At 36.2% G+C, this 25,765-nt stretch overlaps 1 protein-coding gene across 2 annotated transcripts in view; it reads left to right on the top strand.

Moving 5' to 3' along the window:
• ST8SIA4 (ST8 alpha-N-acetyl-neuraminide alpha-2,8-sialyltransferase 4) overlaps nucleotides 1-17,310 on the top strand; it is a 100,887-nt gene extending 83,577 nt beyond the window's left edge. Inside the window, exons 5-6 of one of the 2 annotated variants that reach the window (XM_060146172.1) lie at nucleotides 16,535-16,705; nucleotides 16,869-17,310. In XM_060146172.1, coding sequence (XP_060002155.1) covers nucleotides 16,535-16,705; nucleotides 16,869-16,935 — 238 coding nt within the window. In that variant the 3' untranslated portion in view covers nucleotides 16,936-17,310. Of the gene's footprint in view, nucleotides 1-16,534 lie in introns of both variants that reach the window. The other variant, XM_060146171.1, reaches the window with a different exon arrangement.
• Nucleotides 17,311-25,765: the final 8,455 nt, after the last annotated feature.

Here is a 25,765-nt window from a genome sequence, read left to right as displayed (position 1 = left end):
TATAGATATATCCACATTTTACTTATCCATTAATCAGTTGATGAAAATGTGGGTTGTTTTCACTTTTTGTCTATAATGAATAATGCTGCTATAAATATCTGTGTACAGGTTTTTGTATGATCGTATGCTTTCAGTTCTCTTGATAATTATGAAGGAGAAACAGAGCCAGACACTGGCTAAAAGTGGTAATGACAGATTTTAATCAGAAACTATTGCGGCAAGGGAAAAGAGACTTCAGTGTAGAACTGAGTTCAATTCTGAATACAGCAAAAAACAAGTAGAGATCTACAGCCAATGAGCAGAGTAAGGGATGGAAAATTCTAAGAGAAGACATGGGGGTGGGGGAGGTGATTCTTAACTGAACAGGCTTAACAAGATTCTGCTAAAGATAGGCCAAGAACTTGGACATCAAAGTTGGGGTATGGGAAATTTGATCAGATATCAATGGTGGTCAAATATAAAGAGTAGAGGGATTCTCATTAAACTAACTTGGCAGGATTTTTGCTGAAACTGGACTCAGAAAGGATGGACACAGAAGGCCAAAAAATAGAGGCCTAATTGAGAGAAGGGCTCTGAGGAATCTAATTAAATTTTGGTTGAGGAGAGAATCATTTACCTAGGAGTGCAGTTGCTGGGTCATAGGATAACTCTATGTTTAACCTTTTGAGGAACTTGCAGACTGTTTTCCAAAGGGGCTACCCCATTTTACTCTCAGACACAGGCACCAGCAATGTATGAGGGTTCCAGTTGTTCACATCTTCAACAGCAATTATTATTTGTCTTTTTTATTATAACCATTCTAGTTGCTGCAAAAATTATCTCACATTTCCATAATGGATAGTGAGGTTTGATGTTTACTGTCTTTTCAGGTGCACGTTGGCCATTTGTATGTCTTCTTTGGAAAAATATCTATCCCTTTGCCCATTTTTTAAACTGAGTTTTTATCTTTTTATGATTGAATCATAGAAGTTATTTATATATTTTAGATGCAAGTCTCTCATCAGATATATGACTTACAAATATTTTCTCCCATTCTGTGGGTTTTTTTTTTTAACTTTCATGGCTTCATTTGAAGCACAAGAATTTTTAATTTTGATTAAAAATTAAATTTTGAAGACCAATTTATTTCTTTTGTCGCTTGAGTTTTGCTTGAGCTTTTTGTATCATACCTAACAAGGCCTTGCCTAAGGTCATGGCATTTTACTCCCGTATCTCTTCTAAGAGTTTTAGAGATTTAGGTCTATGATCCATTTTGAGTTGTTTTTTTCTGTTTTTGTATGTGGTGTGATGGAGGGATCCAACTTCACTTTTTCAACATTGCATTTTCGCTGAATATTATGACAAACATCATAATAGGGGCAAGTCTTAGGCAAAATACAATTTTGTTGCACAATAGCCTGATTTTGTAGTACTATTTTCACTTCCATACTTTTCCATTGCAAAGAATAGTGTTTACATAATATAATTGCCTTTACAGCTGGGTTTCTGATTGTTTTATTTCCTCAGAAGAGCACTATTTTTTTAAATATCTACTAATGGTCTTCCATTCAGCAACTATTTAATAAATGTGATTTATAAATTGATTCTGCCTCAAATATGTTGAAGGGATCAGCATTAAGTGAGACTGAAAAAAAGAAAAGGGAGGAAAATTCGCATTGATTCCATTAGATTGGATTTTCATCAACTGCACATTGACGACTGGAGGGAAAAAAAGCCCAAATATTTATTAATATTTGACATAATGAAAAATATTATTTACCACCCATTGGCCTTCAAGGTTTTAAAGATAAAAATTTTAAATTACCCCCTAATTAACCTTGTGGAACAGAATTACAGCAATAATATTTCTAGTGACAGGTAGCTTTAATATATGATACAGATCCCAATGCCTGCATCCGTGGCATTGTCTTGGCAATATTCCTTAATGGGGCTTTTCTCTCAGCTGGAAGCCCCTTTCTCGACTTATATGCTCATAGAAAGCCCTTACTGAGTGATAAATTCATGGCAAGGACAAGACAGTTTTCTAAATGGGCAGTCTTTTCAGCATCACACACTTTATGACAAGAATAAAAATAGAGAATAATCTGTATTTGACTAACCTCCCCAAATGTTGTTTTGATAATTGCTGAGAAAGCTTAAAATAACTACTTTGAACTTGTTTATGATTGTTTTGATTCTGTTTCTTCACTGGGCTTTGAGGAGAACTCTGATCTTTGGCTGATGTTTAGTTTGTACACTTTGCTAGCAAGCATTTTTCATTATTGAGTGGATTATAGATCACATTATTAGTGAATGGATTATAGATCACATTTGCTGGTCCTTACTCCTCTTGAAATAGATTTTAGCACAACTCCTGTCTGGAAGGTTAATGTAACCTGACTTATTGATGTAAACTGGGCATATCCATTTGTAAATAGTCCAGATGAAGCTAAAATAAGATCATCAGGCCATTAGAAGGATCATTTACATTTTGTTATTATAGTAAAATGGACTTCTATTGAGAAACTGCCCTTATGTTGGCTGGGGAGTGTGGAAGTATAATCTCTAAGTGCCTCCTTAGAATAAATGTTTATGTAAAGGGAAAAATTACATAGATAAAATACTGCTAATATTTTCATCTGCCAATATCTAAGCCATTCTTGATAAGCTTTAGGATTACCTACTCTACTTGCTCTTAATTCCTCTTTCTTTTCTTGTAAGACTCCATGTCTTATGATAAATGATTTCACTGCTTCCTTTTAATTTTAATAGGAAAAATGTAAGGTTTCCATATTTTTTTATTTTCAAAAAGTAACCCAATCTCATAAAAAGGATCGTTCACAAAGCTCTTTAACATTAACCTCATTTAATTCCTTCATCATGCTTCAAAAGACCCATACCCCTTCTATGTTGCCAATATCTGGAAATCGCTACTTCCTCATTCTGGCAGTTTAGATTATACATTTCAGTTGTCTTCCAGAATTCAATTGGGTTAAAAGAGAAACTCATTAAAGCCTGTGGCATTATGTCTATTTTTTTGCCATAGCCTTCATGTGCCAGTTCACGTTTTTAAGCATTATCTTCAAGAAGTCCCCAAAGGGGCTTCCCTGGTGGTGCAGTGGTTGAGAGTCCGCCTGCCGATGCAGGGGACACGGTATCGTGCCCCGGTCCGGGAGGATCCCACATGCTGCGGGGCGGCTGGGCCCGTGAGCCATGGCCGCTGAGCCTGCGCGTCCGGAGCCTGTGCTCCACAACAGGAGAGGCCACAAGAGTGAGAGGCCCGCGTACCGCATAAAAAAAAAAAAAAAAAAAAAAAAAAGAAGGGTGAATTCAGAGTTAAGGTCAAAGCCTGATTCCTATAGTAGATATCAAGTAACGTGAATAGGTACCAAATAGAATGTAGAGAATTTTAGGCCTAAAGTAGTATCTCTGTTCCTTTTCCCATGCCGTGAGTCCTCTATGCCTCTGATAAATTAGGCTTATGAAGGTGGATAAAACATCTTCTGTATGTAGACTACGAAGGGCTTCAGCAGAAAGAATTTTCTGTCTTCTTTTTGTCACCTACTTCATACAGAGCTCTGCATATAAAGGACACACAGAAAAAAATATTGATAGATTTGACCTTTTGGGGTTACAATTTCCTGCTTTCATTTTAATGACACTTCAAAATACTTTAAGAAGCCTTATTCAAATCTGCATGGAAATCCCTACCCTTTGATTCAATAACATTGCCTTTGGCATTTGCAATGTGGTTAAGTTACATGTTGAAACTACAAAATCATCTTCTGACTTCACTTTTGAGAGTGTTCATGGGAAAAGTGGGTCCTTTATACTGGTCAGCTCTTATTTACCTTTGAAGAAAACAAAGAAAACCGAGAAAGCTCTGTGCATAAAACACATCATTATTGACACTAGACTGTTAGTCACCAAACACCATACAGATGTTTATTTTTCCCCATGTGAACTCTGTGTTGCAAATAGTCCTGAGGACTTGCTAGTCCTAGCTGAATGCTCTGTAGCAGCTAAGGAATCGAATTCTTTTTTAGTTAAAACTGAAATCATCATAACCAGATAGATGTGGGCTTAAATACTGGTCCCATCATCTACAAATTCCGTGACCTTAATCTGTTTATTTAACCTCCCTAGGCCTTGGTGTCCTCATCTGTGAAATAACATCTATTCAGAGGTTTGTGGTGAGGATTAAATGAAAAAAACTACATACGTAGAGTTCTTAACACTACCATTTAATAAATTGCTTATGTTTTTACTCCTGGGTTTACTCTTAGCTTGCCAAATCACATTAAATATGCTACTCTGTCCTTTTGTTTCCTCACACAAGAATTGGATGTAAGATCTATCACTTTTTACTTCTCTGGAATAATAGAATAACTCATGGTGGACTGAATTATTCTCAGTGAATACAGTGCTGGAAGTTCTTTTTTTTTTTAAAGAAATTATCACCAACCCTAGTTTTGTGACAAGATAAGCCATCTCATAATCTTAAAAGGTGTCATGAATGTTACCACAACAGTTTTTTTTAAAAAGTAAGTTTTATGCAATTTAAAAAATTTTTTTAATTTTAAAATTTAAAAATGAAGTCATGTTATGTAGTATACCGCAGACTGGGAATACAATGAAAGGACGATTTGAACAGTTGAAAATAAAACAGCAGAGATATTCCATCATTCCAGGGATGATTGCTTTTAAGTTTTACACTTTATAACCTGTACACACATTCTCTTCCTAACAGTGAACCAACATATTGACAAATGTGGAAGACAAAATCCTAGAATATAATATATATAATATTCAGATATTATAAAAGAATTAGTTTTGGGGGGTGGAGTGTAGAATTGGGAAGATGCAAACATCTTCTGCAAAGATGTATTATAGAAAGCTAATTCTTTTATAATATCTCAAATTTCTGTAGCTATTTTACAACCAGAAGCCATGTTATTTACCTTTAACAGACTCTTCCTCTGGAGCCAAGCACAAAGCTCGGTTGTGGGAAGATAAATACGGGAGGAGAAATAGAGAAGACTCCTGCGGAAGTAAGAATGCACAGGCACAATATGCTGTGTGCTCCATCTCCCATCCCAGAGAAGAGAATTTCTGGACTCATGAATGGAAACTTTGCATATAGTATAAATACTAAATTAAAACTCTTGGCACAGTGGGATTTCATACTCTGTATTCAAATTCTTCTAGACATTTTCATGGTTGATTTTAAGAAGAATAATAATGTTTTAAGAGGAAAAAATATTATATTACTTCTAAACGTTTTGGCTTCTCTGTTTAAACATAAATATAAATTAATATTCCTTGTTTGCCAATGTGTTGAGTATGAGCTGTCATCAGTATATTAATCACTACTTTTGAATATAACATTTTTTGCTTTTATTTCTAAAACATGGGTTTCTTGAAATCATTTATTTTGGCTCATAAGGTGATTATTTAATTTATTATGAGATAAAATTGAACATATTGCAGGCTTTAAAAAGCACCTATTAAGTATGTTAAGCAAAATTTTAGAAATGGAGACCTGTTGGAAATAAAAAGGTGTTTATTTGGGGTTTGTTAGGACTGTGGCCCAGGAGACATATATTCAAGAAGCACTTGAATTGTGTTCCACAGGACTATACAATAGGGGAGGCTTACAAAGGCAAAAAACACAAGGTTGCAGTTAGTTACATGAGTTGTTTATCAGTAATTATAATTGGAGCTGGGAAGAAATATGGGTGTTTGTTAAGTAGAGATTGGTTGGAATCCGAAATGGTTGCATAGTTACAGGGAGAGACCTTGAGACCGTAAGGCTGCAGCTGGCAGGTGTTGTTCTGAATACGGCTGGTGGTGTGCTTGGGCCTGGTACAGTTCAAAGACAGTTCAGGTTTTCAGTGGTGCAGAGGTGTGTCTGAGACCAGATCCTCAATAGCCTCCCAACTCCATTTTGTACGCCTGCCTGTGATTACCCATTATAATATCAACCTGTCACCAAGTACCTTTGCTTTGCAGTATATTAAAAACTAAAAGAAGGTAAAGGGAACAGAATGGGGAGGAGGAAACGGAGCAGTAGCAAGAGAGTTTCACACAGCTTCAGGGAGCGTGCAGTTTCGTGGAGAGATTTGAAACAGCAATAGAAGCTTATAGATAGAGGAAGCCCCAAAGCCATACAGTCAGATGGTTCTGTTTCTCACCTAAGGAAACAGACCACTGAGGTGAAACGACATGACCACAATTGTCCAACCAATATGTAGTTATAGACGGTGCCAGGAGAAAAGTAGGATGTGTGAGTGGGATTGAAGAATGCGTTGTGTGGGGTATGTTGAAGTTCAACTACAACTATGTGTCAAGCTTTATGATATGTTCTTACATACTTACAATCTCTTTTACTTTATCATAACAATCTTGTATATTAAATATTATTAACCAAGTTCCAAGGAAGTGAAGTAGTTTTCCCAATGACTCATGAGCATTATATTACAGATTCACATCCACATCTTGTAACCATATATATGGCCTTCTATACCTTACCGATTTGGTGAGTAAAGGCATTCCAAGTTGAGTTTGTTTGCAATAAGAAATGGGACTGATATGCTGGAGGAAGAGTAGATAAGACTCCTTGTTGGGAAGCTGTGAGACCTAGGGAGAGTATTGCATCTATAAAAAGAAATGTTCAAAAGCTTATATAGCAAATCCAGGGTGAGTTTGTTTCATACAACAAGACAGACTATTAGAGTATTAAAGCAGAAAGGAAGGGAGGGAGAGAGGGAATTAATAATATCTGAAGTAAAACTGAGCCTAGCTGATGAAAAATATTCTATGTATGTCTATGAATGATTGTAATATATATTAAGATCCAAAACAGCTAGAAAAACAAAAGGATGCAGCACATTGTGGCAGTAATTATCTCTATGTGGTTGGATTTTAGGTAATAGTTTTCTTCCTCATTCATTTCCTTTTGCTTCAAATCTTCTACAGGGAGCCTGCATGGATTTTATGATTTTAAAACATCGATTTCTATAAAAAGAAATACATACAATGGAAACTAGATTATTTGCTAAATTGAAAACATTGCTAAATTTTAAAATGTAACAGATATGAACTTGAAATAAAAATTAGAACAGCTTGTACTGACTTAGAGTATGAATAGTTCATTATTTTATCAATGCATTGTTTTCCATCTTTTTTTCCTAATTAGGGTTAAAAATTTAATAGTCTATTTTTGATGAATTCTTCACAAGAAATGTGTAGTATTTAAATGTCAGCTTGTATATAAGTGGACACTCTCAGATACTTTAAAATTGTACTGTATTCCTAGGGAAATACTGAATCTTGATAGTTTAGGTTAGCCTAAACAATTTCAAGCATGACATTAAAGTTATATAAGCACATAGTAAACTCTTACTGATGGCATTTGGATTAGCTCCTTATGGTTTTTATGGGGTTTTTTTTGTATTTTATTTGTGTTTTTTTTTAACATCTTTATTGGAGTATAATTGCTTTACAATGGTGTGTTAGTTTCTCCTTTATAACAAAGTGAATCAGTTATACATATGTTACCATATCTCCTCCCTCTTACGTCTCCCTCCCTCCCACCCTCCCTATCCCACCCCTCTAGGTGGTCACAAAGCACCAAGCTGATCTCCCTGTGCTATGCGGCTGCTTCCCACTAGCTATCTATTTTACGTTTGGTAGTGTATATATGTTCAGGCCACTCTCTCACTTTGTCACACTTTACCCTTCCCCCTCTCCATATCCACAGGTCCATTCTCTAGTAGGTCTGTGTCTTTATTACTGTCTTGCCCCTAGGTTCTTCATTAACATTTTTTTTCTTAGATTCCATATATATGTGTTAGCATATGGTATTTGTTTTTCTCTTTCTGACTTACTTCACTCTGTATGACAGAATCTAGGTCCATCCACCTCACTACAAATAACTCAATTTTGTTTCCTTTTATGGCTGAGTAATATTCCATTGTATATACGTGCCACATCTTCTTTATCCATTCACCTGTCGATGGACACTTAGGCTGCTTCCATGTCCTGGCTATTGTAAATAGAGCTGCAATGAACATTTTGGTACATGACTCCTTTTGAATTATGGTTTTCTCAGGGTATATGCCCAGTAGTGGGATTGCTGGGTCATATGGTAGTTCTATTTGTAGTTTTTTAAGGAACCTTTGTACTTTTCTCCATAGAGGCTGTATCAGTTTACATTCCCACCAACAGTGCAAGAGAGTTCCCTTTTCTCCACACCCTCTCCAGCATTTATTGTTTGTAGATTTTTTGAGGATGGCCATTCTGACTGGTTTGAGATGATATCTCATTGTAGTTTTGATTTGCATTTCTCTAATGATTAATGATGTTGAGCATCCTTTCATGTGTTTGTTGGCAGTCTGTATAGCTTCTTTGGAGAAATGTCTATTTAGGTCTTCTGCCCATTTTTGGATTGGGTTGTTTGTTTTTTTCTTTTTGAGCTGCATGAGATGCTTGTAAATTTTGGAGATTAATCCTTTGTCAGTTGCTTCATTTGCAAAGATTTTCTCCCATTCTGAGGGTTGTCTTTTCGTCTTGTTTATGGTTTCCTTGGCTGTGTAAAAGCTTTTAGGTTTCATTAGGTCCCATTTGTTTATTTTTGTTTTTATTTCCATTTCTCTAGGAGGTGGGTCAAAAAGGATCTTGCTGTGATTTATGTCATAGAGTGTTCTGCCTATGATTTCCTCTAAGAGTTTGATAGTGTCTGACCTTACATTTAGGTCTTTAATCCATTTTGAGTTTATTTTGGCATATGGTGTTAGGAAGCGTTCTAATTTCATTCTTTTACATGTAGCTGTCCAGTTTTCCCAGCACCACTTATTGAAGGGGCAGTCTTTTCTCTACTGTATATTCTTGCCTCCTTTATCAAAGATAAGGTGACCATATGTGAGTGGGTTTATCTCTGGGATTTCTATCCTGTTCCATTGATCTATATTTCTGTTTTTGTGCCAGTACCATACTGTCTTGATTACTGTAGCTTTGTAGTATAGTCTGAAGTCAGGGAGCCTGATTCCTCCAACTCCGTTTTTCGTTCTCAAGATTGCTTTGGCTATTCGGGGTCTTTTGTGTTTCCATACAAATTGTGAAATTTTTTGTTCTAGTTCTGTGAAAAATGCCAGTGGTAGTTTGACAGGGATTGCATAGAATCTGTAGATTGCTTTGGGTAGTAGAGTCATTTTCACAATGTTGATTCTTCCAATCCAAGAACATGGTGTATCTCTCCATCTATTTCTATCATCTTTAATTTCTTTCATCAGTGTCTTATAATTTTCTGCATACAGGTCTTTTGTCTCCTTAGGTAAGTTTATTCCTAGATATTTTATTATTTTTGTTGCAAGGGTAAATGGGAGTGTTTCCTTAATTTCTCTTTCAGATTTTTCATCATTAGCCTATAGGAATGCTAGGGATTTCTGTGCATTAATTTTGTATCCTGCTACTTTACCAAATTCATTGATTAGCTCTAGTAGTTTTCTGGTAGCAACTTTAGGATTCTCTATGTATAGTATCATGTCATCTGCAAACAGTGACAGCTTTACTTCTTTTCCAATTTGGATTCCTTTTATTTCTTTTTCTTCTCTGATAAATGTGGCTATAACTTCCAAAACTTTGTTGAAAAATAGTGGTGAGAGTAGGCAACCTTGTCTTGTTCCTGATCTTAGAGGAAATGCTTTCAGTTTTTCACCATTGAGGACAATGTTGGCTGTGAGTTTGTCATATATGGCCTTTATTATGTTGAGGAAAGTTCCCTCTACGCCTACTTTCTGGAGGGTTTTTATCAAAAATGGGTGTTGAATTTTGTCAAAAGCTTTTTCTGCATCTATTGAGATGATCATATGGTTTTTCTCCTTCAATTTGTTAATATGGTGTATCACATTGATTGATTTGCATATATTGAAGAATCCTTGAATTCCTGGAATAAACCCCACTTGATCATGGTGTATGATCCTTTGAATGTGCTGTTGGATTCTGTTTGCTAGTATTTTGTTGAGGATTTTTGCATCTATGTTCATCAGTGATATTGGCCTCTAGTTTTCTTTCTTTGTGACATCTTTGTCTGGTTTTGATATCAGGGTGATGGTGGCCTCATAGAATGAGTTTGGGAGTGTTCCTCCCTCTGCTATATTTTGGAAGAGTTTGAGAAGGATAGGTGTTAGCTCTGCTCGAAATGTTTGATGGAATTCGCCTATGAATCTATCTGGTCTTGGGCTTTTGTTTGTTGGAAGATTTTTAATCACAGTTTCAATTTCAGTGCTTGTGATTAGAGTGCTCATATTTTCTATTTCTTCCTGGTTCAGTCTGGGAAGGTTGTGCATTTCTAACTATTTGTCCATTTCTTCCAGGTTGTCCATTTTATTGGCATAGAGTTGCCTGTAGTAATCTCATGATCCTTTGTATTTCGGCAGTGTCAGTTGTTACTTCTCCTTTTTCATTTCTAATTCTGTTGATTTGAGTCTTCTCCCTTTTTTGCTTGATGAGTCTGTCTAATGGTTTATCAATTTTGTTTATCTTCTCAAAGAACCAGCTTTTAGTTTTATTGATCTTTGCTATCATTCCCTTCATTTCTTTTTCATTTATTTGTGATCTGATGTTTATGATTTCTTTCCTTCTGCTAACTTAGGGGGTTTTTTGTTCTTCTTTCTCTAATTGCTTTAGGTGTAAGGTTAAGTTGTTTATTTGAGATGTTTCTTGTTTCTTAACGTAGGATTGTATTGCTATAAACTTCCCTCTTAGAACTGCTTTTGCTGCATCCCAAAGGATTTGGGTTATTATGTTTTCATTGTCATTTGTTTCTAGGTATTTTTTGATTTCCTCTTTGATTTCTTTAGTGATCTCTTGGTTACTAAGTAGTGTATTGTTTAGCCTCCATGTGTTTGGGTTTTTTACTGGTTTTTTCCTGTAATGATATCTAGTCTCATAGCATTGTGTTCAGAAAAGATACTTGATACGATTTCAATTTTCTTAAATTTACCAAGGCTTGATTTGTGACCCAAGATATGATCTATCCTGGAGAATGTTCCATGAGCACTTGAGAAGAAAGTGTATTCTGTTGTTTTTGGATGAAATGTCCTATAAATATCAATTAAGTCCATCTTGTTTAATGGATCATTTGAAGCTTGTGTTTCCTTATTTATTTTCATTTTGGATGATGTGTCCATTGATGAAAGTGGGGTGTTACAGTCCCCTACTATGATTGTGTTACTGTCGATTTCCCCATTTATAGCTGTTAGTATTTGTCTTATGTATTGAGGTACTCCTATGTTGGGTGCATAAATATTTACAATTGTTATATCTTCTTCTTGGATTGATCCCTTGATCATTATGTAGTGTCCTACTTTGTCTCTTGTAATAGTCTTTATTTTAAAGTCTATTTTGTTTGATATGAGAATTGCTACTCCAGCTTTCTTTTGATTTCCATTTGCATGGGATAACTTTTTCCATCCCCTCACTTTCTGTTTGTATGTGTCCCTAGGTCTGAATTGGTCTCTTGTGGACAGCATATATATGGGTCTCATTTTTGTATACATTCAGACAGTCTATGGCTTTTGGTTGGAACATTTAATCCATTTACATTTAAGGTAATTATCGATATGTATGTTCCTATTCCCATTTTCTTAATTGTTTTGGGTTTTTTATTGTAGGTTTTTTCCTTCTCTTGTGTTTCATGCCTAGAGAAGTTCCTTTAGCATTTGTTTTAAATTGGTTTGTTGGTGCTGAATTTTCTTAGCTTTTGCTTGTCTGTAAAGGCTTTATTTTCTCCATCAAATCTGAATGAGATCCTTGCTGGGTAGAGTAATCTTGATTGTAGGTTTTTCTCCTTCATCACTTTAAATATGTCCTGCCACAGCCTTCTGGCTTGCAGAGTTTCTGCTGAAAGATCAGCTGTTAACCTTATGGGGATTCCCTTGTGTGTTACTTGTTGTTTTTCCCTTGCTGCTTTTAATATGTTTTCTTTCTATTTAATTTTTGACAGTTTAATTAATATGTGTCTTGACATGTTTCTCCTTGGATTTATCCTGTATGGGACTCTCTGTGCTTCCTGGACTTGATTAACTATTTCCTTTTCCACATTAGGGAAGTTTTCGACTATAATCTCTTTAAATATTTTCTCAGTCCCTTTCTTTTTCTCTTCTTCTGGGACCCCTATAATTTGAATGTTGGTGCACTTATTGTTGTCCCAGGGGTCTCTGAGACTGTCCTCAATTCTTTTCATTCTTTTTTCTTTATTCTGCTCTGCAGTAATTATTTCCACTATTTTATCTTCCAGGTCACTTATCCGTTCTTCTGCCTCAGTTATTCTGCTGTTCATCCCTTCTAGAGAATTTTTAATTTCATTTATTGTGTTGTTCATCACTGTTTGTTTGCTCTTTAGTTCTTCTAGGTCCTTGTTAAACATTTCTTGTATTTTCTCTATTCTATTTCCAAGATTTTGGATCATCTTTACTATCATTATTCTGAATTCTTTTTCAGGTAGACTGCCTATTTCCTCTTCATTTATTTGGTCTGGTGGGGTTTTTCCTTGCTCCTTCAACTGCTGTGTGTTTTTCTGTCTTCTCATTTTGTTGGGCCAATCCACGGCTGGTGGTGTGTTTTGGGGTGTCTGTGGCCTTATTATGATTTTAGTCAGCCTCTGTGCTAATGGGTGGGGTTGTGTTCCAGTCTTGCTAGTTGTTTGGCATAGGGTGTCCAGCACTGTAGCTTGCTGGTCGTTGAGTGAAGCTGGGTCTTGGCATTGAGATGGAGATCTCTGGGAGATTTTCACCATTTGATATTACGTGGAGCTGGGAGATCTCTTGTGGACCAGTGTACTGAACTTGGCTCTCCCACCTCAGAGGCACAGCCCTGATGCCTGGCTGGAGCACCAAGAGCCTTTCATCCACACGGCTCAGATTAAAAGGGAGAAAAAATACTAAGAAAGAAGGAAAGAAGATAAAGTAAAATAAAATAAAATAAAGTCATTAAAATAAAAAATAATTATTAAGAAAAATTTTTTTAAAGTTAAACAAAACAATGGACAGACAGAACCCTAGGACAACTGGTAAAAGTAAAGCTATAAAGACAAAATCACACACAGTAGCATACACATATGCACTCACAAAAAGAGAAAAAGGGGGGAAATATATATATCTTTGCTCCCAAAGTCCACCTCCTCAGTTTGGGATGATTCATTGTCTATCCAGGTATTACACGGATGCAGGGTACATCAAGTTGATTGTGGAGATTTAATTCTCTGCTCCCGAGGCTGCTGGGAGAAATTTCCATTTCTCTTCTTTGTTCACACAGCTCCCGGGGTTCAGCTTTGGGTTTGGCCCTGCCTCTGCATGTAGGTCACCTGAGGGCGTCAGTTCTTTGCTCAGACAGGATGGGGTTAAAGGAGCAGATTCAGGGGCTCTGGCTCACTCAGGCCGGGGGGAGGGAGGGGTACGGATGTGGGGCAAGCCTGCGGCGGCAGAGGCCAGCGTGACGTTGCACCAGCCTGAGGCACGCTGTGCGTTTTCCCGGGGAAGTTGTCCTTGGGTCATGGGACTCTGGCAGTGGCAGGCTGCACAGGCTCCCGGGAGGGGAGGTGCGGATAGTGACCTGTGCTCGCACACAGGCTTCTTGGTGGTGGCAGCAGCAGCCTTAGCGTCTCATGCCCGTCTCTGGGGTCTGCGCTGATAGCCGTGGCTCACGCCGTCTCTTGACCTCCTTTAAGTGGCACTCTTAGTCCCCTCTCCTCGCGCACCAGGAAACAAAGAGGGAAGAAAAATTCTCTTGCCTCTTAGGCAGGTCCAGACTTTTTCCCGGACTCCCTCCCGGCTAGCTGTGGCGCACTAACCCCCTTCAGGTTGTGTTCACGCAGCCAAACCCAGTCCTCTCCCTGGGATCCGACCGCAACCTGAGCCTCAGCTCCCAGCCCCCGCCCGCCCGTCTGGTGAGCAGACAAGCCTCTCGGGCTGGTGAGTGCCGGTCTGAACCGATCCTCTGTGTGGGAAGCTCTCTGCTTTGCCCTTTGCACCCCTGTTGCTCTGCTCTCCTCCGCGGCTCCGAAGCTTCCCCCTTCCGCCACCCGCAGTCTCCGCCCGCGAAGGGGCTTCCTAGTGTGTGGAAACCTTTCCTCCTTCACGGCTCCCTCCCACTGGTGCAGGTTCCATCCCTATCCTTTCGTCTCTGTTTATTCTTTTTTCTTTTGCTCTACCCAGGTACGTGGGGAGTTTCTTGCCTTTTGGGAGGTCTGAGGTCTTCTGCCAGCGTTCAGTAGGTGTTCTGTAGGAGTTGTTCCACGTGTAGATGTATTTCTGATGTATCTGTGGGGAGGAAGGTGATCTCCATGTCTTACTCTTCTGCCACCTTGAAGCTCCTCTCTCCTTATGTTTTTTTAATTTCACAGAATGTTACTACTTATGACGGTAGTTCTTGACCTGCTTTAAGGTTTTATTTCAATTTATCTGTTAAATATTGATGCCATTTGTTAAGGCCTATTTTCCTCTGATTTCTTTTTAGAAATCAATAAGAGCCATTTATTTTGCATTGGTTCTCCAAAAACGTCCTGACAAATGGGTAGTTTATTTTTCTTTGAAATTATTCAAACTGTTATAAGCCAAACATCACAAAGCTTATTTATAATGTGATCTTGTAATTACATATAATGTGACCTTGGAATACCATACAAATGATATAGCATTACGTTATATTCTTCTAGCTATTTTTTCCCCGCTTTAGAAATAAGATAATTCAGCATGACCTTCACACTGCCAAATTATTTCCAATAATTGACATTCCCTGATGGAAATAATCATTTTTTTGACTGAGTATGAATTTGCTTCACTCACTTTAAAAATTTATAAATAAATGCACTTTTTTAAACTAACCAACTGCCTCAGCTGGCATTTGTAACCACACACAAATCATGCTCACAAAACTTTCCTATAATAACCATTTCATGTTAAGAACACCTGCTTTCTCAGAGCTGAGAGAGCTTCAGGCTGTATCAAAGTTTCTTCAAAGCCTTCAGACTGTGGTTTTACTATTCTCCTTGCATGAAATCTATGTCTGTGATTTCTTCAAGATGCTAACAATATATGTGCTCATACCTTTGGGTTATGAGAAAATTCTTAGATATTCTTCTCTAAAAATTCCTTATGAATCCTCTTTACTGAGAATATGCTTTCTCAAAACACTTGTGATAACAAAAGGCTCATAATGCATTTCACATTGCTCACAACATTTAGCACATGGCCTTCACCCAACAAGAAAAATTAAAAATGTGAAAGGTCAAACCTGGTTCAAAGGAAGGGTGAAAAAGAAGGGAAAAAATAAACAGGAATAATAATGGTTAAGTATATTTTTCCCTTTCTTTTTTGATGTTTGTAGTGAGGTTTGAATACTTCTTTAACCAAATGAAATAAAACAAAATTTGGGTTTTTTCATATTCAGTAGTCTACGTGTATATGATCCAGCCTGGAAAGCTTCATAAATTATTTTTTTTAAGAAAAAGGAAATAATATTATGTAAAATCTGAGGCAAGTATTTAAGTACAGCAATGACCAGAATTGAACAATCTTGCCCTCATATTTGGATCACCACGTATATATTTCCCTGAATAAGAGATAATAAAAATAAAAAGACCAAACAATTTATTGACTTTATTTATAACTGTACAACTTTGAATGTCAGAGAAAATCCACACTCTTCCTTAACTTGTAGCTGATTCCACATAAGATAATGAATGTGCCAATAAGTATTGGCCACCTCCTTCCCTGCCAGAGGTAATGATTAAGTTGTGAGTGTGCATGTTTTTCAGGTGACGAAAGTTTGGCAACAGTGGTGGATCAAACATTTTGGAGTATTTTATTGCCTTTTTTAATGAATAGTATAAAATACTTATCAGCATTGAAATATGTTTGCCTGTCTAACAAAATTTTAAATGGCATAAGTGGTGAACTATTTACAAATATTTGTTATTTGTGTTATGTTGTTCTGCAGGTTGAGGCAATATTCTTAATTAGCTTTAGTAAAATGTGACTTAGAAGTTGGAGTTGAATAAGTCAGTATAATACAGGCAAAGCATTTATTTGTTTGGATTTTTAATTGAAATATTAAAGATTTTGAAAACCTATAGGCATAGTTTCAAATCCTCTTTATCTAGGAAAATTACTTAATCACTGCCCAATTACTGTACCTTTTGCAGTCATATTTAACCCTTTCTGAGAAGATTCTACTCTGTAGGTTATATAAATGTTTTGTTCTAGTTCTTTTTGAATACAAGATTCCACAGTAATATTTACTCACATTCCAGGTCCCTTGGCTATTCATATGACCGCAAAATAAGCAAGAAAATAAAGGATAAGAAAGATAAAATAAATGCATTCAACTTTCTAAATTCTTAAGAAATATATTATTTCTTCAGCAGTCTTTTGAATGTCATTCATACAGTTACTTTTCAAATTTCATTTACTTTAATTATACAAAGTGTACTTGCTGTAGGGTATGTTGAACGTTTCTCTAAATTCTTTTCTTGTGTGTATGTTTTTTTCCCCAGTTACTGGCTGACAAACAAAGTTCCCATCAAAAGACCCAGCACAGGTCTGCTCATGTATACCCTAGCCACAAGATTCTGTGATGAAATTCACCTGTATGGATTCTGGCCATTCCCTAAGGATCTGAATGGAAAAGCTGTCAAATATCATTACTATGATGACTTAAAATACAGGTACTTTTCCAATGCAAGCCCTCATAGAATGCCATTAGAATTCAAAACATTAAATGTGCTACATAATAGAGGAGCTCTGAAACTGACAACAGGAAAGTGCATAAAGCAATAAAGCACATCTGAAACATACAGACAGACTGAATATGCACTTCTTTTCTTGAAGATGCTTCCTAAGATTTGAAAACAGGATCCAAAACGAGACTGGGTTTCAGCATCCACCACTTATCTGAAAGGTGATAAAGGACGTTCATGAGAAATGCACTACCAACTGATGAAATACCTGCAAAGTGCTCTGAAAATTAAGTATTTTGACTTCAAGGGTCCTAGTAAGTGCCACTTCCACTAAGAACACAGTTTGAATGTATAATCAGTAGTGTTTACAAGATCCAACAATGCACTCGTCATTAGTTAATGAAGCAAAAATGTTCATCACTGTTGGGCTGCCACTGCAACGCCAAGCACATGAGAAGAGGAACCCAGGAACACAACTCAGCCCTTGGGGAAACTGAACCGTCCTGTCAGCAAAAATCAAGATGGAAACAGTTTGAGCAGTGAAATCCATAAGATTAAATAACTCAAATAAATGCCTTCAGTCAGGATTCTGAGTCTGATCATGAACTTTATGTTTTTGTTTCTGTTCTGTTTGCCTTCTGGAATCTCTTTTGGTTTGGGTATTGGGGTGCTTCGAAAATCCTTCTGAGATAAAAATGAATGAGATAAATAACCTTCAAGTGATCATTTTTAAAGTTCTTGTATTTTTAAAGGGTTATCACACAATGACTTTGTAAAAAAAAGTTTTGCACAACTCTAAACCTCCAGATTTTTTCCCAACAGTGTAGAAGGTACCAGATAAACTGTATCACTCAGTAATTTTGAGCCATTCTAAAGGAAAGATAAACTCTGTCATTTGAGATGGTAAAATTAGCAGGAAAAAAAATGTTCTTTTGGTACCAAAGATTATACTGATGTGTCTACACAACAAACCATTTTCCTTTCATGAAAATAACATATTAATATATTATTTATGCTACTAAAGCGAAAGTTGTCTCTAGGCATTTTAAATTTTCCAAATTCAAATTTTATTTTTATTTGAAGGAAGGTTCCACAGCTTTTACATTTCATAATGATTTTGTGGAAGCATTTTGCCCATTAGAATAAATGTTTGATAGGGCTGAAATGTGACTTTTCTTTGATATCCCCCTTGTTATTCAGATGGAAAGATTGGCATGCTCTCTAGATTATTGTTAAATTTTCTTAGAGCAGAAATAATATGATTAATAGAGTATTGTTTTCATCACGGAGATGATTAATTTTAAGAGGTTTAACAATGAAACTGTACATCAGTATTTTGCACTTCAGATTAATTAAATTGACCAATATTTTTTCTACAGTTAAATTTATTCACATTATCACATTAATGTGTTTTCAGAGAAACACACGAAATTCTTTATAAAGTGATTTTTAAACATTTTAACACATAATAGAATTGACCAATAGGCCAATTTCTGGTAATTACTATGCTGGTAGGTAATTCTGATGGTAAATTGTTTCTTTAGAAAGCAGAAATACTGCGTTCCCATTTCTACTTTTGACCTGAAACAACATAGATTACTTCTTGTTTCTTAGGTAAGGCAGTCTGAGAAAAGAAGAAATAGCATGAGGAGTATGTATGTTTTGTTTCTTAGGGAAGACCGTCTGAAAAAGAATGAATAGCATAAAGAATATATATATATATATTTGTTATCAAGAAAAAGGATATTCACAGTAACTACAGTTCTCAATATATTAATAATATGTGGTATTCTTTTTAAAAATATGATAGAACCTTGAGATACAGAAGATTATATTTCCTGAGAATTTATGTGTCTCTAAGAAAACAGAATAGAACCCATAAAATAGAATCCATAAAGACACATAGCTAAAAATGGATAGAATATGATGTACTTTTATCATTGAACCTTTTACCTCTTGGAAGTTTTTAAAGTACTAGATAAATATTTTGAATGTAAGGTTGAAAAGTCTGATTTACCCAATGAATCAAAAGTAGGTAATTACTTAATTTGGACTATTTGCAGACAAGTTGTTTGAGTAGCCTTTAATTTGAATTCAATAAAAATTTTGAAGTCATGAGTAAATTCTTGTAGATAAAATACATGTCAGAACTCATTAAAAGTATGTCTTAAAAAGCAGCAGCAAGGTACCTTGCCATTTTTACTGCATTTTCAACAAATGTGTTTAAACAATTTTAAGGCCACAGCAAAAGCATCCCAGACATTCACTGTTCTGTGCATTGTTTATCTCATAGATGTACATAGAGTAGTGCCTTTTTAGCTTCACATTGCTTTGTTACCCTATGCTTTGTGTTCTCTAAATACAGTGCCCAGTTCTGAAAATGCTCAGCATATAAAAAGGGCTTCAGTATCGACTGAGACTATTTTTGTTCATCTCAGGGAACTTTCAATACTCAAGAATGAATTCAATTAAAGGCATTTAGTGTTCAAAGAAGACAAACTGTACAAGACCAATTCATTCCCTGTTGTATACCTTTCCATCTCCCCTTCCCCTTCGCGATCCACTGTGGCCTTCTTACGGGGATAGGGCAAGGAAATCACTGAAGGCTAACAGCAAGAATAAGAAAAAGAATTGAGATTTAACCGATCAGGGGGCAAAAGGGATAATGATGAAATCAAATTATAAATACATACTTGAAATATCTGGGGTTTTTTTTCTTTTGAGACTATCATACGTTCACTTCTTTAATATTTTATTTCCTTTTCACGATTTAAACCTGTACCTGGCAATGCTCAGGCAGCTGATTGTGAAATATTCCTGTCCTTTAGAGAACATGGTTGTTACTGTGCTGTTGACATGAAGAGGCCATGGAAACATTTTCATCATTATTACCCAGCCTGTTCTATACTTAAAATTAAGTTGCTGGAATAAAAATAATAAATCAGTAACAGACTTTTCTGGGCAAATCTAATGATTCAGCCCACAGGACTGATGAAATGACTGTGGAAGTTTTTCTGTCTGAAAGAAGGTGCTGGGCATTCAAATGTCTTTATGTATTGTATATCATACGAAATATATATCAGTTGCTAATGGGAATTTCTACATATATGCTTACAAAAACAATTTATTTAAATAATGCTATAGGTAGTGTACATACCAACTAGTTATTAAGCTAGTACACAGGAAAAGGGTGAACAAAGTAATTTATTTCTAATTGAGCCAGTTAGTCATAATGCAAACAGTGTGGTATTTGGTTCATAAAAGAATTGTTTTCATGTGGTTATTGTTGGAGTATCTATAATTGTGGAAGGGGTGTAGGAAGAGTTATGTATAGTTAGTTGTTACCTCTACAAGTTTGAGAGTTTCCCCATCAGACATCAATATACCAACGTTTGACAGATTGAGCTAGAGAGGGTTATTGTTCCTATTTGATGGAAGAAAATCCAAATAAAGCCCACCTAGAAATAGATATTTTATTATATATGTGTTATAGATATATCTATATAGTACAAATAGACATGTGTGATGCATATATACAATGTTATATATGTGTGTCTGTGTGTATACACACTTAGTCTGTAACATACACACACTAGATTTGTGTTATGCTAATGTCTTCGGGGCCTGCACTGTGAAGCACTCTGGAGATAAGACCACTTTAGAATAAAGAAGTTCTTTTGAAACTTCAGTTGCTAACCTGCTTTAAAGGGATCTATTTATAACTGAATTCTACATTGTTCATACCTAGAGTTACAATAAGGGTCTAGTGTATCCAAATCTTTAAAAAAAAAAAAATTAAAAAAACGTCTTCAAGCTGGCAATGTATTTGAATTGCAGTTTTCAGATTGTGGCTCCTGACTCTGTGTCTCCCCATTTAAGTAGCACTTTTTAATAAATGCTGTTTCTTTGTGTAGGCAAAAGCACAAGTGTTTCAAATGTATATAGCGGGGGAAAAAAAGAGTTTACAGAGATAGTATTGCTGCACAGGATAACTGCTACTGAGTATTTCTTACATCATTTGTGGAATTGAAAGATGAGGTTTATTCTGTCAAGTTCATTCTGTTCAACACTGTTTTTCCTTTTGTTTATGTATAGCAATTGGGTGTTACTGTTTTATCATTTGTAAAACTGTAAAATAAATTAAACCCCCATTTTTTTTCAATTTTTCTCTTATCTCTTATATCTAAGACCTCTGTTCCACTTTACATGTCAACATATGGTAGTGTAAAGCTTTAACAAGCTTTAGCTAGTGCTTCTGTTTTCTCTCCCCCTCAGCCCCACCCATTGGTAATTTGGCAAATCATTTATTTAAAGTGTATACCTGGCAATATGAACAATATCAAAAGCCCATGAACATCAGGAGATCCTTGACAGTTTTCTGTGTAGTGCATTCTGTTTGTGGTTGGGGGAATGGAGTGTTACACAAGTTACAGTCATTGATATCCAATTTGTATTCCCACTGACTGTTGTCAGTGGGTCACTCCAGCTTCGTGGCTGAAGAAGCCAGTGGCTCCTTACACATTGCACATTCATATGGCTTCCCTGTGGCTTGTGATGTTGACTGCTATTCCACTCACTTGGTGCTGTTTGCAGTTCACCTTCCAGGGGGTGATTCTGAAAACCGCATATTTAAATCTTCCATGGCTTTCTAGAACTGGCTAGTCTATGTTTTCAGACTGCACTATTTTCTCCAGAAATTATTAACTTTGTTTTCATGAGGTCACTTTTAACCTTTTATAATTTTGAAACATTTGCTAGAGACCAACAATGAACCATTAACAATGGTTGATGAATATCAATCTTATTTGTATTTGCATAATTAACTTTTACTTTCAAAAATCTATATACAGTGGGGAATCCCTTTGTATTCTTGGGATATAATCAGACCTCATCATGGGCCTGTGAGATGCGAGCTGTAATATCCCATTTTTATAGATGTGAGATTATGTGATTTGCTGAAGGTCACAAAGCTCAGAAGTGAGAAAACAGGGATTTGAATCCAAGTGGTCTGTCTGACTTCAGCGTCCACCTCCTTAATGATCAGATTTTTTTTTTTTTTTTTTGCGGTACGCGGGCCTCTCACTGTTGTGGCCTCTCCCCTTGCGGAGCACAGGCTCCGGACGCGCAGGCTCAGCGGCCGTGGCTCGCGGGCCCAGCCGCTCCGCGGTATGTGGGATCCTCCCGGACCGGGGCACGAAGCCGTGTCCCCTGCATCGGCAGGCGGACTGTCAACCACTGTGCCACCAGGGAAGCCCAATGATCAGATTTTGATGCCAATACTTTTTAACTGGCAAGAAGTTTCCTGGGAAACTTAGTTTGCAAATAAGTCATTATTTATGGAGCACAGATTAAAAGTTGAGGTAAGTCTATAGGCAGGGTATATCATATAGACTTTGGGGCAGTCTAATAAGTGAAAAACAAATGATTATCTCTAATAACAAGAAGAACTATGCCTTCCAGGGCAGTGTCTCCTGGATGGTGCTGCATAAACACTGATAATTCTTGCTCCAAACTCTTCCTGTATTTTTTTCATGCAAGCTGAATTACTGTTATGTTAGAATCTGACTTTATGTACCACAAAATTGATCATACTGCAGTTATTTTAGAGTCTAATTATGAGATTTCTATACAAACATTTTAATTGAATCTGGGTGTTTCATCTCCATTAGCAATTTAGCATTAGATGATATTTACAGAAATATCTTAAGGTTGAAATTCTGCAGATGACTAAGTTCATCCATTTTATATTGATTTTTTTTTTTTTACTAGTTTCCTTCTTTTCCTGAGAATGGAAGTAACCTAATCTCCAAATTAAGGAGCAGTTTAAATGATTTCCCCTATATACTGGCTTCATCATGCATGAGTTCATGAAAGCAAAACAAATAAATAAATAGTCTCAGAAGACTATAAGTATTATTCAATCCATTCTTAAAAGATAGACTTCCGTCACTTAGGTACTTAATTTCTGGAATCTCAATCAATAAATTATGTGAAAGAATCTAATGCTAACATAAATATCTCTTTTAAAAATATTTTTGCTTCCAGATTGCTGATTTCTGACTCAGCCCCCAAAGTGGAATTTCTCAAGTGAACACAAGAGAACACTGGTCCAGGACAGGCTCCAAAAAATGTGCTCAGTGGATGACAACTCTGTATATCTCTTCCTTGGAGATTCAGAAAATACATTAACATAGAAAAAGATCAGAGAAATCTTGAGATAAAGAGAGATATTTCTATTGTTTAAAAAGTCATGGATAATTTTGTATATAGCTTCCATTAAGTATGAAATTATGTTCTTCAGAACAGATTTTGGATAACACTTCTGAATACAGCAAACAACACAAAAGAAGGGAACAGATAAGAAGCTTCAGTTAGAAAGGTCGATGCTTACTTTATTCAGTGTTTTCTTCTCCCACAGGCCAAAATATTTTTTGAATAATATTTTCAAATAGGAAAATATTTTAAACATATATTTATTCTCTAAACTTTTTACATTAATTTTTACAGTAACAATTACTCTCTTTTCTAAAATAGTAATCATACCATGACTACATTCCTAAGAGCAGTCCCAAACCTAAACTTTATTGCTTATCCTGGGCAATACACAAATTAGTTAGCTTTAAAACGTTAATAGCACAGGAAGGAAAAAACATGCTATGAGGTGATAATTTGCATTTTCCAGAACAACTCAGTGTATTATAGTAAGCTGTGTCTCTGCTGTCTGTCCAGCCCAGCTTCCTTCACTCCAGCCTCCATCACCACACAGATGGGCTGTATATAAGCACATCTGCCAGTGCTGCCAAAATGTAAACACACTCAGCTGGTAGCAGATGTTTTCCAGGAAAGATCACTACCACCAGAGTTGTGCTGCTTTGGATTCTGTGTTCGTCCATCTCCGTGATTTGGGCAGACGGTCATTGTGTTCAAATAGATCGTTTGTCTCTCAGGTAGAGAACAGTAACACGGTAGATGCAGGCTCCAATGTGTAATATTTACCATGTACATATGTGAAGAAATATTTCTGAAGGCTCTCCTAATAAGTCAAGGATTTTCTTCTTTAAAATACGGGCTTTTATTTTAAGACTGTATTTGCTGAGTTCTCAAAGGTAAAACATAGGCTTAGTAAAAGAAAAGCACGAATACTTTCTGCTTTTCTACAGACATTGTAATTGTTAGTGTTCTTGTGAGCAGTTAGAATAATCATCTGTATTCATGGTTCACAGTCCTACTCTTTATCAATATACTGGGCATTCATTTATGGGGTAATTTTATTTAATTCTATAGACACTGATGGCATGTTTTCTTATGTGAGTTTATCAATTCTTTTAATATGTATGTGCAAATCTTGATGGCATGTAAAATCTAAAAATAATTTATCTTATAAAATGGTTACATTTATTCAACTTTTGTAAAGTAATACTACCTATTAGGCAGTATTATGAAACATGAGGAATACCTTTTCTAATGGTTATAACATTTTAGATGAAAGAGAAAAACATGAAAATAAATAATCATATCCTTTAGTGGCAAGTGCTCTATTCCTAGAGTGCCCAGAGAGTTAGGGCAGTACAGAAGGGGCCAGGCAGAGAACACAGGCTACTTTGAAGGTGATTTGTAGTCAGGTGGTAAAATCAAGACAAACAATACTCCATTAACACAGAAGACCCAGTGGGTTTTTTTGTTGTTTTTTCTTTTTTTGTTTTTATAATCTAATGAGTAGGGTTTGAGAAACTATTATCCTAAAAAACTGAAATATTAAACAATCCCTGCTTATGGAATTTACACAATTTCCACCCCGCTCCTGACCATACCTGCCCAGAATCATTGTTGAATTACAAGTTTTAATAAAGCTGAAATTCACCCTAAACCAAGCACTTACTACAAAGACCAAGTAACCGCAGACCTATTGAAATGATCCACTATACAAAACCCTCCACTTCCAAATGTCTCTGTCTTAATATTTACTTTGTATTTCCAACTTGAAGGAATGCACATAAAAGAAAGCATCTTGTGCTTACTTCCAAGTAATGACTTTTTAAAGTGATTTATTTCTGTCACTTCAATACATGTTTCCAAATTACCATGACTTTTAAGTTTGATTTTGTGATGATTCCAGAATATGAAAATCCATATGCCCAAACTTTCCAAGATGTGGAATGGGAACCTTCTAATACTACTTCTCATTCAATGACCATGCCTTCTCTCTTCTCTGTGGGCTCCTTTTTTTATGTCCTTACCTAAAACATGTTTCGATAAGATTTTTCTTGTCTTCTTTTATCATCACACCTCTAGAGATCTTATCAATTCCAATGCTTTGTAAAGTGGCAGATGTATGACCATGTGGAGATAATAAAATTAAGGAATCTATTCATAGAAAAATGTGCATATGTATGTCATATTCACAGTATAGGTTCCTCTTAAAACACAACTCAAAGGGGTTTTAATGTAAATACTCTATAGGGCAAATGCTTCCAGGAAACAGAAGTGTGGAACCAGGGTACCATAGACTGAATATATGTGTCCCTCCAAAATTCCTATGTTGAAACCCAATCCCCAATGTCATGGTATGTGGAGGGCCTCTGGGAGGTGATGAGGTCATGGGGGTGGAGTCCTCATGAATGAGATTAGTGTCCTAGTAGAAGAGACCCAAGAGAGCTCCCTCACTTCCTACACCATGTGAGGACACAGCAAGAAGATGGCTGTTTTTGAACCAGGAAGTAGACCCTCAAACCACACACCAATCTGCTGGTGGTTTAATCTTGGACTTCCCAGTCTCCAGAACTGTGAGAAATAAATGTCTGTTGTTTATAAGCCACCTAGTCTATTATATTTTGTTATAGCATATTGAGTGGGCTAAGACATGGGGAAAGTGTAACAGTAAAGGAGAGAAAGCCTATATAAAGATATGTTTTCCAACTGACTGCTTCTGTGAATACTGAGTGTGCAATCCCACTTGGACTATCTGAGGAAATTTGTGATAAGGATCTCAGGATTCAAGGGGTGTAAAAAGGAAGCAATTATCCATCAGATCCTACCTTCCACTGAGAG

This window comes from Lagenorhynchus albirostris, chromosome 3 (genome assembly GCF_949774975.1).
Source record: "Lagenorhynchus albirostris chromosome 3, mLagAlb1.1, whole genome shotgun sequence".
Classification (NCBI taxonomy): domain Eukaryota; kingdom Metazoa; phylum Chordata; class Mammalia; order Artiodactyla; family Delphinidae; genus Lagenorhynchus; species Lagenorhynchus albirostris.
The sequence above is the reverse complement of the archived record's forward strand: the minus strand, read 5'-3'. Positions and strand labels throughout refer to the sequence as shown.